Genomic DNA, 14,976 nt, shown 5'->3' with positions numbered 1-14,976 from the left:
TGACCTGAAAAATAAAATTGGTAAACAATGGAAAGGTCCATTTAAGGTGATAAAACAAATTAGTGATGTCAATTATCAAATTGAAATAAATGGGAAAGTTAAAACATATCACATAAATAATTTGAAACTATATCATGATAGAGAAGATGAGTTGATACAAAACATTCAGGAGGAAATAGAAAATAAATTTTCAGAAAGAGAAGAATGCTTGATGATAATAACAAATGAAAATCATAATGAAAATGATATTAAGGAAATACCTGTAATAGAAACAAAAGAGAATCAAACTTGGCAAAAGATTAATCTTAATAATTTAACTAAGGAAAAGTCAAAAGATATAACTAAAATAATACAGGAATACAAAGAAATTTTTTCCAGCATACCAGGAAAAACTAATATTATTAAACATGACATTAAAGTAACAGACACAAAACCTATCAAGCTTAAGCCATATAGAATACCGCTACATTTACAAGACAAAGTAAAGAAAGAAATAGACAATTTACTAGAATCAGGTATAATTGAACCATCAACATCTCCTTATGCTTCACCAATTGTGATAGCCAAAAAGAAGAATGGAGATATAAGGTTATGTATTGATTATAGGAAACTTAACAACATCACAGAATTTGACCCATATCCAATGCCAAATATAGAGGATATTTTACATAAATTAAATGGAGCAAAATTTTTTACTAAATTAGATTTAACTAAAGGTTATTGGCAAATACCTTTAACAGAAAATGCAAAACCTTACACAGCATTTGTAACACCATATGGTATTTTTCAATGGAATTATATGAGTTTTAGATTAGTAAATGCACCTGCCACATTTAATAGAATGATGAACATGATAATTGGAAACAAAGAAAATGTTATTTGCTATTTAGATGACATATGTATTTTTAATAATAGTTGGGAGGAACATTTGGTAGATGTAAAAGAAGTATTCAAAATAATAAAAGAAAGTGGACTTACAATTCAAGCAGAAAAAGTAGAAATAGGATTGGAGGAAATAATTTTCTTAGGACATAAAATAAATAACAACATGATTAGCCCTATTGAAGATAACATAAAGAAAGTACTTAATATTGAAATACCTACAACAAAAAGACAAATTAAAAGTATATTGGGAATAGTAAATTATTACAGAAAGTTTATAAAAAACTTAGCAGAAATAGTGAATCCACTAAATGACTTACTTAAAAAAGGAAAACCTCAAAAAGTAGTTTGTAATGAGGAATGTGTGAAAGCTATTGACAGAATTAAAGATGTTTTTAGTCATGAACTAATATTAAGACTACCTGATAAAGACAAAATATTTTATGTCACAACTGATGCATCTGGTAATGCTATTGGTGGTTGTTTAATGCAGAACTATGATAACTTACATCCTATATTATATGTAAGTAGAAAATTGTCAGAGGCAGAGAAAAAATATAGTGTCATTGAAAGAGAAGCCTTAGCTGTAATATGGGTAATTACTAAGCTAGAGAGCTATTTAATAGGAAGGAAATTCATATTATTAACTGATCATAAACCTATTCAGTATATACAGCAAAAGAGCATGAAAAACAGTCGTGTTTATAGATGGTTCTTAGCACTACAGGAGTATAAATTTGAAGTGAAAGCTATTAGTGGAGCTGTGAATATTGTAGCTGATTTATTGTCTAGAATGACATTGAAGTGAAACAGTTTTGTAAATAAACTATGATTATATTGATTATGTAATATATATTAATATATTGACACCATTTATATGTTATGAAAAGGGAGATAAGTAAAGTTGATGTTAAGCATTTAAAAGTAAGTATGGATATTTTTTTTGTGTGAATCATTTCATATATCATTGACGAAAGTTAGTTCTATGGAAAAGGGTGAGTATAAAAGAAAAATGGACAAAAGCGTATAAAAGGGTGGTAAGAAAAAATGTATTGAATGTGTAAATAAAGTCTGTAATTGTTTTTTGAAATATTGTATTTTATCAGATTACTGCCAGTGAAGAACATTTGAGATGTGTAGGACATGCCCATAGGATGCCACATTTTCCTCTATGATGAACTGTATACCAATGAAGATGATTCTGGAATGTTATGAACTGTTATGAACATTGACATGAATATGAGGAACTGTCAAGATGAAGATGTCAAGATGAAGAGATCAAGATTTTATGTTTGTGGTCTTCCCCTTAAATTGAAAATGCCCTTGTAAGACTTGACAGTAGTGGAAAAATATTGACATATTTTTTTTTCAAGGGGGGGAGGAATCTGTTAGACACCTTATTTATATAGGTTAGTTATTTTAGTTATTTAGCGACGCACCATAGTAGACGCATATTGAACGGGACTAGTGACGTTTGGGATATGTTGGGTTAGAGACCGGAAAATCAGTTAGCGATAGAACATTCCAGGGTAACGACGTGTTTAGTGACAGAGACTTCTACTGTGGCCCTTTTATCATAATAAATACATGTTGAATAGTTCATCAGAGTCGACTACATCTCTTCACTAGTTAAAATCGATGTGCCAGTTCTTGTTTGTATTGTTGTGCAACTACACGTAATACACCCGGACAATTACACCCAAACGATTGCAGAGTAATTGGTTGACTTCAAGACAGCCTGAACTAGCAACATCACAGTGCACAGAACCTAGTTTATCACGATTTAGGTGCAGGTTTATCTTCCAATTATTCATACAGACTTTCAATAGTTGTTTTATTCTTGGGTTGATTCTATGGATGTCCAGGGTTTTTAATAGCCAATCATGCGGAACTGAATCGAAAGCTTTTTTGTAGTCGATGTAACACATGTGTAAATTTCTCTTTCTTCTATTAGCTTGATGCAATATAATACCATCTATAGTTAGCTGTACTTTACAGCCCATCGACTCTTCAATGCAACCTTGTTGTTCATCTGCTAGTAGCTTATGGGCAGAACAAAATTTATACATTTTACTTTTTAAAAGTGAAGTTAATAGTTTATACACCACTGACAGACAAGTGATAGGGCGATAGTTTGATGGTTGGTTTGGATCCCCTTTTTTGGGGAGGAGAGATGTTCTCCCTTCAGTGAGTTCTAACAGCATTGAAGACGGTTCTGATATTAGCTCGTTAAAACTTGATGTTAGTGGTGCATGTACGGCTGTAAGTTTTTTCAGCCAAAAGTTGTGAATATTGTCCGGTCCAGGAGCAGTCCAGTTGTGGGTTTTTGAAATAGCTGCGGAGACTTCCTCAGCTGTGAAATCCTCATCAGGCATTTCTGGTATTAGGTTGTTTTTAGTTTGGATTTCCTCGATCCAGTCAGCCTGCACATTGTAATGTAGCGGGTCGGACCAAAGCGCCGCCCAGTAGTCGGTAAAGGAGCCGTGTTTAGTGCTATCAATGGTTTGAATTTTGTCAGCACCATTATCAGCTAGTTTACGGAAGAACTGTTTTCTCATGTGCTGAAATAAAGCGTTATGCTCCTTTCTTTTGGTGGTTTCGTTGTAGCGCTTTAACCTAGCTCCCTTTAGTTTAGCTTTCTGTCTCAGAGTATCTTTCAAACATAAGAGTCGTGCGTGGCTATCACAGTCCGTCAATTTGATTCCAGTTGTTCTTAGTATTGTCTTCATTTTGTTAAGTATTTTCGCGGAATGGTTGTTTCCCAGATATTGTCCAATTGTATCCATTTGGCTCCTCAGTTGATTAATATTGTCTTCAAGGCGCCTTTTCCATGCTGGCACATGTTGTTTTGGTCTTTGATTAATTGGGCCTAGCTCGAAGGTCTTTTGTCCAGAGAGCTCCGTGACAGCCACAGCGGCGCAGTATATAGCGAGGTGTGTCTCAAACAAGTTTCTTGGTGTTTCAAAATGGTTGGCTAAGACTTTATTTATTTCATTAATATATGTGTTTGTCTCTTTCTTGACGTTTAGCTTGGGGATACGAGGCCTAGAGTTAAGATTGGTGTTTTTATAACGGTCTATAAGATTAGAAAATTTTGAGTGTAGCTCATTGCTTATTGCCGATGTTGGGTCATTCTCTTGTTGGTTGGGTGTTCTACTAATGTCTTCGTTGGTCGGCTGTGTGGGCGTGTCGTTTATGTCTGAGATGAGCTCTTGTATATGAAGCTCATGACCTACTTCCCTTCTTATCACGTCAATTTCTGCAGGGGTCAAATAACATTTTTTAATTATTACAGATCTTCTGTCTACAACATTCTGCTCTGTAAGGTTTAGATTAGGGTATAATTTGTTAAATTCCAGGGAGAGTTTTTGCCTATAACCTGGGAGAGGTTTATCATCACAAATGTTTACACGGAAGAACGATTTGATAACGTCTATATTCATTTCTCTCGTCCATTTGATCCTTTTGGCTCCTCTTGTTCTACCACCAACAGCACCTCTCAATTGTGTGGGGTGCGAGTCAGGGAGTAGACCGACCTCTTGTGTTTGGTCATGAGGTTGTGAATTGCCCTCAGTAAACACTCGACTCATTGGTGAATAATATTTACCGCCTAATTTATTTCATATTCATCGCTGTCCTGGAAGAAGCAATGGGTCCGTTCTATTTCCTCAAAACTCAAAAATGAAGATAAAAAAATGATCGTGCGTTAACTAGTTTATTTTGATCTACTGTCTCAGTAAACAAGCTTTTTAGATCTAGGTCTAGTAATCATGGAAGTGACGCAGCGAAAATGGCGTCCCTAGCCTAGGATAAGAAGTGATCTTAAAACTAAGAAAGTTTTCAAACCCAATGCATAAAAACATTCTAAATATATGCAGACCTACAACCATTTAGCAGTACTTCAGTATTTGTCAAGTCTAGAGTACAAATACTTCCTTGATCTCGCTAAAAAGTGCACTGAGTCAGAGAGAAGGAAAACTATGGAAAAAAAAGCCAACACTCCGTAAGAAATATGCCTTCTCCAAATACAGGGAAGGGGCGGGGCAGGTGCAACAACCAGAAGTAAAATATCAACGAAACAAAGTTTTGTTTTCAAGGAACCTACTTTGTCCACGATGTTATATTGAATTGTCGTAATCCAACTAGTAGTCGTAAAATGTTTAAATTCCCCTTGACCTATCCCTTAGTCCGTTGAACCATTGGGGCACCACACGATCTGTCGACCGTGATGCGGGTTCAGGAGATGTCTATGTCTCCCTTGTCCAACAAAGTTTTTTGCATCACTGCAGTAAGCTAATACCTTTTTAACTCTTTCTCTCCTGATTAACGATACCGTCGTTGATTTGACCTCATTAAATTGAAATGACTACCTGGTCGTGCGGTTTGCGCGCTGGACTGTCGTTCGGATTTATCGATGGTCGAGGGTTCATATGCTGCCCGCTCCCATCCCCCGTCGTCCTGCGGGAGGTTTGGACTAGGGAGTAAACTATCTTCAACTCTGAAGGAACATCCGAAACATGTCAAACATAAAACATTTACAAAAATAATATCTGTTTTTAATAAAAAATTTAATTTGTGATATATAAAAAGTGTATGCATTCTCCTATAATTCTAGACCAAAAGTAACGTTTTCTGATGACAAACAAAAATGTTATTGAAGTTTAACCCTAACAGGGCAGAAAGTACACATGTGGGAAATGAACAATGCTGCCAGAACGTGGACAAATAATTACGGAGATAAAGAGTTAATAGAGATTCAATGAATGACAGTTAACTGTCGCTGCATGAGCCAAAAGTAACAATAATACTTCAGTACTAAAAAATAAAACATTTTTTTTAGTTTTATTCTTGTTAACTATATTTTTATCTCTATACCCCCCCCCCCCCCCCCACAAAGCATAGATCCTTCAGTTTAACCTCGCTAGATTTATTTAACACAACGTATATGTGCCATTCAAAGTCAAGTTGGTTGTGAATCTGAGAAACAACTGGTTCAAAATTGTGTCGAGATGAAACGTAGACGCACGAAAGAGTTCAAGATAAATTAGCTGAGCCCTTGGGGTATGTCTTTGTTCAAACATCTAAGTGACCGTGTAATACTAGTGTTGGAGAGATGGGAATCTCTGATGGAGTGCTCATGCCAATGGCGGATCCAGTGGGGGGGCGGTAGGGGTTTACTGGGCGTTAGGGTTAGGGTTTGAAAAAAAAATCGACCCCCCCCCCCCACCACTCCAAAGTTCTGGATCCGCTAGTAGCTCATGCTTGAGTGCGCCTTTCTAGTTGTAACTATTCTTTGTAGTGAAGAACTAATACTGTCCAACAATTCAGTCAATCTTTGAGCTATTTTTCATCAGTAACCTTGTTTATAACATGAAACATACATAACAAATTCAATGTCACCAACGTAATACTCACCGCACCAAACACTAGTCCACCCAAAGCAGATGATAGTGTTCTAATTTATTGGGCGACTACATTTGGACCACTCTATATAGACTATAGGATAACTTTAAAATAGATATTCTGTGAGACACGTTAAGAGTAGATCACTTTTGTTTTCGTATCAGCTTAAACTAAACTTATGCACGATTTGTCTCCCTTTACTATGATGCTGTAACAATCAGTTTTAAATTGAAATGCACTTGACAAAAATATCGACAGATGTAAAAAGTCACTCGCCTAGCATTAAAAAAAATCTATTACTTTCCAGTGACAGCTGCAGTGTCACCCATTTGTCACAGCGTGCTGACAATGTTTGAACATCAAAATACACCAATGGAACGACTTCGGGGGGGGGGGGGGGGAGTAAAACAAGACTTGTCATTACGAAAGACTTGGATGTTACGCGTTAATGTTGACAATACGATCGATGACTATAGTCGTAAGCCCCTACATTCTATTTCCACACTTGAGGCATTGAGATGCCCAATATAGAATCAGATTTGAAATGAAAGATTTGTTTCATCTATGGCGGAAAACTTTTAAAATAGCCACCTTTTTTTTGGTGTAACTGGTGTACAGAATAAAGGAAGCGTTGACAAACTAGGTGTTTTTTGGTCTGCAAAAGCTCGTACTCCATGCCAACTGCTCTAGCTGGAACATCCAGTATTGAAGTGAGATCTTTACCTGGTTTGCGTTGTCTCCCATGAGGTTCACATCATCTGCAATATCTGGACCTGTGAAAAGCACAGCATAGAATGGATGGACAAAGTGACAGCATAGAATGGATGGGCAAAGTGACAGCATAGAATGGATGGGCAAAGTGACAGCATAGAATGGATGGGCAAAGTGACAGCATAGAATGGATGGGCAAAGTGACAGCATAGAATGGATGGGCAAAGTGACAGCATAGAATGGATGGGCAAAGTGACAGCATAGAATGGATGGGCAAAGTGACAGCATAGAATGGATGGGCAAAGTGACAGCATAGAATGGATGGACAAAGTGACAGCATAGAATGGATGGGCAAAGTGACAGCATAGAATGGTTGGGCAAAGTGACAGCATAGAATGGATGGACAAATTCACAGCATAGAATGGATGGACCAAGTCACAGCATAGCATGGATGGGCAAAGTGACAGCATACAATGGATGGAAAAAGTCACAGCAAAAAATGGATGGAAAAAGTCACAGCATACAATGGATGGGCAAAGTGACAGCATACAATGGATGGAAAAAGTCACAGCATACAATGGATGGAAAAAGTCACAGCATACAATTAATGGGCAAAGTGACAGCATACAATGGATGGGCAAAGTCACAGCATACAATGGATGGGCAAAGTCACAGCATACAATGGATGGACAAAGTCACAACATGCAATGGATGGGCAAACTCGCAGCATAGAATGGATGGAAAAAGTCACAGCATAGCATGGATGGACAAAGTCACAGCATATAATAGATAGACAAAGTCACAGATACAATGGATGGGCAAAGTCACAGCATAGCATGGATGGGCAAAGTCACAGCATACAATTGATGGACAAAGTCACAGCACACAATAGATAGACAAAGTCACAGCATACAATAGATGGACAAAGTCACAGCATACAATTGATGGGCAAAGTCACAGCATACAATAGATAGACAAAGTCACAGCATACAATTGATGGGCAAAGTCACAGCAAACAATGGATGGACAAAGTCACAGCATACAATGGATGGACAAAGTCACAGCATACAATGGATGGAAAAAGTTACAACATAGCATGGATGGGCAAAGTCACAGCATACAATTGATGGACAAAGTGACAGCATACAATGGATGGGCAAAGTCACAGCATACAATAGATGGACAAAGTCACAGCATACAATTGATGGGCAAAGTCACAGCATACAATAGATAGACAAAGTCACAGCATACAATTGATGGACAAAGTGACAGCATACAATAGATAGACAAAGTCACAGCATACAATTGATGGGCAAAGTCACAGCATACAATGGATGGACAAAGTCACAGCATACAATGGATGGACAAAGTCACAGCATACAATGGATGGAAAAAGTTACAGCATAGCATGGATGGGCAAAGTCACAGCATACAATTGATGGACAAAGTGACAGCTTACAATGGATGGGCAAAGTCACAGCATACAATAGATGGACAAAGTCACAGCATACAATTGATGGGCAAAGTCACAGCATACAATAGATAGACAAAGTCACAGCATACAATTGATGGACAAAGTGACAGCATACAATAGATAGACAAAGTCAAAGCATACAATGGATGGGCCAATTCACAGCATACAATGGATGGACAAAGTCACAGCATACAATGGATGGACAAAGTCACAGCATACAATAGATAGACAAAGTCACAGCATACAATAGATGGACAAAGTCACAGCATACAATTGATGGGCAAAGTCACAGCATACAATTGATGGGCAAAGTCACAGCATACAATGGATGGACAAAGTCACAGCATACAATAGATAGACAAAGTCACAGCATACAGTTGATGGGCAAAGTCACAGCAAACAATGGATGGACATCTACTACTAGGTTATCTCATAGATAACGTAATCTATCTTTTTTGAAGGAAAGTACAAAGGATTCAGAAGTAAAGTAGCTACAATACATCAAACACTGAACCATAACTTACAAAACAAAACACTACCTAATAAAATACTCAAAGTTAAAGGCACATTTCTTATTCCATATTCTAGGATAAATTCGTACAAGTACTTCTTCTTCTCTACTGCCATTAGAATCAGACAGTAAAACCAATGACCTAGCAGAGTCTCTAATTAAGATGCACGAAAAGATTAACAGATGGAGATCTTCTCTTTTGGAAGAACGTCTGTCATTTATAAGATAAGATAAAACGATTTATAATTTCTCTCAAATCGAGCTTTTTAAATTTTAATTTGTTTCGACAAAATATCGCAGGCACGAATTTTAATCAGAAAACAGGAAGTTAGTTGGTTTTATTATTAATAGTTTGACACATAGCTTCAAAACACTGCCACCATCCAAAGCCAACATCTATAGATTCAATCTAGATCTAGATATTTATAACTTATTTTTCTGTCTATGCCGTCAGATTTTTAGTTGTTGAAATTTTAACTGAGACTCTTCGTAGGTTAAAGATTAAACAGTTCAACTATATATGTTCATATACATACAACTTCTTAATTTAGTCGAGTCTAGTGACTCTAGTCTAGTCTTAGAGTCTAATAGAAGTAACTCTCTATATTCTAGCAGTATAACAATAAGTCTCCCAGTCTTTTGAAACGCGTGTAAGTAAGACAAATTACTTTTTTTTAAATGTATTTTTGTTTTAGTCTGTCAGTGTAGATGTTTTGAAAGTTGTATCTTCTTGTTTGAAGTCTTTGCGCGCGTGTGCCACTGATAGCTCTATATCTTTCAGATTTGGTCCTAATAAGCGGCTGGTCCGATTAACCGGTGCACTTGATTCGACTGCATAGTAAGCACCTTTTTCGTAGTCCTATAAACTCAATGGCTGTGAAGTCGTGGTCCTATAAACTCAAAGATGGCTGTGAAGTCGTGGTCCTATAAACTCTAGATGGCTGTGAAGTCGTAGTCCTATAAACTCAATGGCTGTGAAGTCGTGGTCCTATAAACTCTAGATGGCTGTGAAGTCGTGGTCCTATAAACTCTAGATGGCTGTGAAGTCGTGGTCCTATAAACTCAAAGATGTCTGTGAAGTCGTGGTCCTATAAACTCTAGATGGCTGTGAAGTCGTGGTCCTATAAACTCTAGATGGCTCTGAAGTCGTGGTCCTATAAACTCTAGATGGCTGTGAAGTCGTGGTCCTATAAACTCTAGATGGTTGTGAAGTCGTGGTCCTATAAACTCAATGGCTGTGAAGTCGTGGTCCTATAAACTCTAGATGGCTGTGAAGTCGTGGTCCTATAAACTCTAGATGACTGTGAAGTCGTGGTCCTATAAACTCTAGATGGCTGTGAAGTCGTGGTCCTATAAACTCTAGATGGCTGTGAAGTCGTGGTCCTATAAACTCAAAGATAACTATGGAGTCCGTTCTTTGCTTTGAAAAGACAATTGCACTCGGATCCTAGATAGATCGTGTCTATTGTCCCTTTCCTACGGGCAGTTTTCCTCTTTGCCTTGTAGCTTGAAACACGGACGCTCCCATCACGAGGAGCGATCATGGGCTAAGGGCTGTTGTGTTGCTATGTTTTACTAACTCTATGTATGTGTAACTGTGTGTGTGTGTGCGCGCACGTGTGTAATGAGTGTTTGTGAGCGCATTATTGATTATTTAACAAATGCTCCTTTTCTTTTCTACTCATAAAACAAGATTTCGGATCACATTGCATCAAGTTAAAGAAACGAACCAAACACAAAATGAATGTTACAAATTGCGTCATTGCCAGGAAGACGTGGTCCTGTCTACTTCCTGTAATTCTGTTTTCCATGTCATGTTAGTCCTTTCATTGATCACGAGAGTAAACGTGTTTGTAGCAGGCAGCTGTAGCGCCCACATGTGGCGTCGCTAGGGTCAAAGCCACCCGGTGCGTTCCGCACCTCCGCTCCCTCTAGTGACGCCACTATTGCCAACCTCAGTGATTGCAAAATAAAATCATTGCAGGATCCTTCGACTTTATCTGGTGATGTTTGGCGAGAAATTTTCTTGGAACTCTTTGATCCAAGGAGGAAAAATGGCGCGAAATTTTTGTGTTTTTGGAAACTCTTCGCTCCAGGGAGAAAACACGTACACTTTTAAAAATGAGCACAAATAATTATAAATAGAAGAAAGTAGCTGGCAGAAGATGGCTTCATAGAGAGACAGTTGGAGAGCTCTCGCAAAAGCTGAGGGACAAACATTTGAGACCCAAAAGAAAAGCCATTACTGAAGACAGGCGCAGAAGATGTAAAGAAAACTTAAATAGACCGCCAGCGGACAACGGCTTTGTCTGCACCAAATGCGGAAAAATATGCAGATCACAACTGGGTTTGCGTAGTCATGCGAAACACTGCACTCATCCTTAATCTTCGGAATCGAAGACATGGCCTTTAATGTTGATGAGGAGCATTAGTTGATTGGAACTGTTGAATTTGTGATGTTCATTTTTCTGAGACGTGCATGTGCCGGATATTTGTCTTCTCTGAATATATGCAAAGGCTTTCGTTCATTAATGTAGATTGGTTCAAACTACCGGCAGGACTGGTGGACATGGCAGCAAGCAGGATTAGAACTCGCACCCATCGTGACAACTGTCCGAAGAGTAACACGACCAGGCACTTACACCCAATCATATAAAAAAAATATTTACACCTACGGATGAAGGCGCGGTGGCTGAGTGATAAGAGCTTGGCTTCCGAGCCGAATGGGTCCGGGGCTCAAATCCTGTTGAAGACTTTTAATTTTGGGATGTTTTTATGGCGCTTCTGAGTCCACCCATCTCTAATGGATATCTGACGTTAGACATGACTTGTTATTTTGTCATATTTTTTTAATCGAGAGGGTATTTCAGTTGCTTCAGTTGGAAAACTTCGATACTGTCATAAAAGTATAGGGGGTGGTGGTGGAGGGATTAGTGTATACTCTACCTAAGACTTCAGTAAGCATTGTAAAAAAAAAAGACTTTGGTAGATATCTGCTAACTTAGTGATTTTGTTTTCTCTTTCAGCAATGTAGGTCATGAAAAAGAACTCTTCTTTACTTGAGAACACTTTAAGGGCGGACACATTTCATGGGGTGCGGCACATCCAGTCGAAAGGCCGCAATGGGAAAAACTGAGAAAAGTAAGTCGCTGTTGTCCCCCTTGTCACAGACGGGTCACGGCTAGTACTGTCACATTTCTAGGGCTAGGGCTAGAGGATTTGTTTTTTCCTTGTTCCTAGCTGCAGGGCCTGCCTTAGATCATCTGATGCCCCAGGCAAAGTTAATTTGGTGCCCCCCCCCCCCAAAAAAAAAAATAATAATAATAATAAACAGCGAAAAAATAAAATTACGCTATTTATTCTAACCCTAATGTACTTCAACAATAACATTAGGGACAAGTTTCAAAATTTCATCTCTAAAAAATTCTATGTATGTCCTGTGCGTGTCATCCACCAATCAGAGGCCCTAGGTGGCTGCGTAGTTTGCCTTTGCCTAAGGCCTCGCCTGCTTTCAGACAGTCAGTGTCATTTATGGACCATCTAAGAGTTTCATTTGTAAGATAACTTTATATGTTTTGACTGCAAATTGCTTTCATGTAGCATTAGAAATATATGAATAGAAAAGTCCTCTTCAATTTTATTCCAAATCTATTTAAATCATTATCCAAGTGCTGCTTTTGTAAGTTTCATTCACTCTTTGTTGTTGTTTTTTTCATGTGTGTAAGTATGCTAGTGATTTGTAGTAGGACTAGATTTCTACTTGACGGCTTCTACTGAAATATTTAGAAGATATTTAGAAGTGCCGTCGTGAGATGATATCTTCATGTTGACATCAACAGATAGGATGTTACTGTAACATTAAAGCGCGTTGGTGTTTATAGTGAGTTAAGTCTCTGTTAAGGCGAGAGTGTAATTGTAATGCTTTCAAACACGCCCTTAGCACAGGCTGAGGCCTGGGTAACTAAATGCTGTTACGTCAAATTTGATGCCCCTCACACACACACACTCATCTGTTCTCTTTTGTCCTCAGCTATCAAGGCGGCCATACTTATCCAGAGATGGTACAGGCGGTACAAAGCGAGGCTAGAGGCCAGACGGAAAGCCACGTGGTGCATCTTCCAGTCTATAGAGTACGCTGGGGAGCAGGATCAGTTCAAGGTTCGAGTCCGATACGTTTTTAGACATCCACGACTGTTTTTTTGAAACCTATTTGGTAGAGAAATCAAGGGGTTTAGAAGAGATCTGCACACTTTTTACAATACCTCTATTCAGGTCGTATATTTGTAGTGGGCTAAACCTGGACAATGGATAGTCACGTCATGAAAGCGACATTGACACTTTTAAAACACATAGTTATTAAACGAGTCAATCATCCCCCCCCCCCATCTCTCGGCCATGTTTTATATGCAGTGAAAGAAAAGGTGTTTTCCCCAAAAATATCTTGACTGGAGGCCAAAAGATTTGCATTTGGCGCTAAAAGTTGGTTCCTCGCGGCTGCTAAAAAAAATGCGCATGGTGGTCAAGCTTTAAAGGGGCTCGCTTAGCTGTTCAACAGGGTTTTTACATGGTTCTATACCCCCCCCCCCCCCCCCACCAAAAAAAAATGCTGTGCTGAGTTTATGAAATACAACATAAGAACATGTTCCCGCTTTTGGAAAGATGTTTCTCCATAACTTTAGAAGTAAATGCATTCATTCAGGAACTGAAAGAAGAGTGTGTGTATTGTGTTAGTGCCTATGTGTGTGTTGGAAAGCTGCCTTAAAGTTTGACCCTTCCTAGAGCTAGCGTTTTTTTTTTTTTTTTTTTTTTAAGATTTCTTTTATTTTCAACAGCTGTACAACTTTTTCAACTCAATGGTGGAACAATTCTCACAGGACGAACAGCAGAACGCCCTCCTCAAAGTCTTTGGAGAAAATCAGCAGAGGTCGCTCGTAGCCAGTAGGTACACCAAACAAGCTTTACTAAGTAATGGAGATCACATGACTTAAGTTAGTGCTATTTCTATCATCTGTTGATAAAAGTGCACATTTGAGACCAAAAGAAAATAATCCGCCGAGGACAGACGCAGACAGCGAAAAGAAAATCTAAATCGACCACATGCGGACAATGGTTATGCTTGCCCTAGATGTGGCAAATTATGTAGGTCACAGCTGGGGCTGCGTAGCCACGGGAAATACTGCATTCCTCACTAATCTTCGAACTCGAAGACAAGCATTATATGATAAAAGTAAATTCAGAGGGAGCCAGATAGTTTTTTGTTGAACTAGCCAGATTTTTGCCGCTTAGCTGTAGTCTCTTTTTCAGCCTATATCATGGGAATGCAGAGTGCTGCTTTTCTGGGTTGTTCCACGCTGCCTTACAGAATGTTGGTAATGCTGGGTGGTTGAGGTTTGAGCCTCTGTGCTTGTGTTAAGGGCGATTTCTAGCTCTTCCATTGCCTTGAAGCCCTCAGAATGTTTCTGTGTAAACTTATTGTCGATGTTCTGCTGGGTGTGTCTTAGAGTAGGTCTGCTTTGCATCTCACTCTGAGAAAGTTCAATTCTGGAATGATCCTATTAGAACCGATTTTGGTGATTGTTTTTTTTTTTCAGCTATGTCCCCGTTCGACCTTCGCAAAGAAGAAGAAACCTTGAGGCTCGCTGATCCTTCAAAGATCCCAGTGGACCCACGATACGACGGCCCTGTCCTTCAGTTCCCAATAAACAAGACGCAGATCAAGAACCTAATTACAGCTTTCAAGGCCAACAAAGTCAGTGTAATTGTCTTTTTTTCTTTATATTGAAAAGTCATAGGAATTTTAATGCGTTTTAAGACTTATCCTTTTAGGCCCTAATAAAAAACAATCACCATAGCAAACAAAAAAATAATAATTCCTCACAAAGACACAGAGAGAACAGACCCAAAACATAAAGATGTCATAAACTTACACAAAGCGTCAGCCTGTAAAAAAAAAAGGAAAACTTGGTGCAACCAGGACACGTAGTAAGATCGTTGA

General features: G+C 38.5%; 1 protein-coding gene across 2 annotated transcripts in view; it reads left to right on the top strand.

Moving 5' to 3' along the window:
- LOC106076336 (serine/threonine-protein phosphatase with EF-hands 2-like) overlaps positions 1-14,976 on the top strand; it is a 62,825-nt gene that overhangs the window by 21,004 nt on the left and 26,845 nt on the right. The window contains exons 1-5 of one of the 2 annotated variants that reach the window (XM_056037911.1): positions 9,340-9,631; positions 12,008-12,122; positions 13,012-13,139; positions 13,814-13,919; positions 14,573-14,730. In XM_056037911.1, the coding sequence (XP_055893886.1) occupies positions 12,071-12,122; positions 13,012-13,139; positions 13,814-13,919; positions 14,573-14,730 (444 nt within the window). In that variant the 5' untranslated portion in view covers positions 9,340-9,631; positions 12,008-12,070. Of the gene's footprint in view, positions 1-9,339; positions 9,632-12,007; positions 12,123-13,011; positions 13,140-13,813; positions 13,920-14,572; positions 14,731-14,976 lie in introns of those variants that run through there. The other variant, XM_056037912.1, reaches the window with a different exon arrangement.

The sequence above is a fragment of the Biomphalaria glabrata genome, chromosome 8, assembly GCF_947242115.1.
Source record: "Biomphalaria glabrata chromosome 8, xgBioGlab47.1, whole genome shotgun sequence".
NCBI lineage: Eukaryota > Metazoa > Mollusca > Gastropoda > Planorbidae > Biomphalaria > Biomphalaria glabrata.
This window is presented reverse-complemented; position numbering and strand designations above follow the sequence as displayed.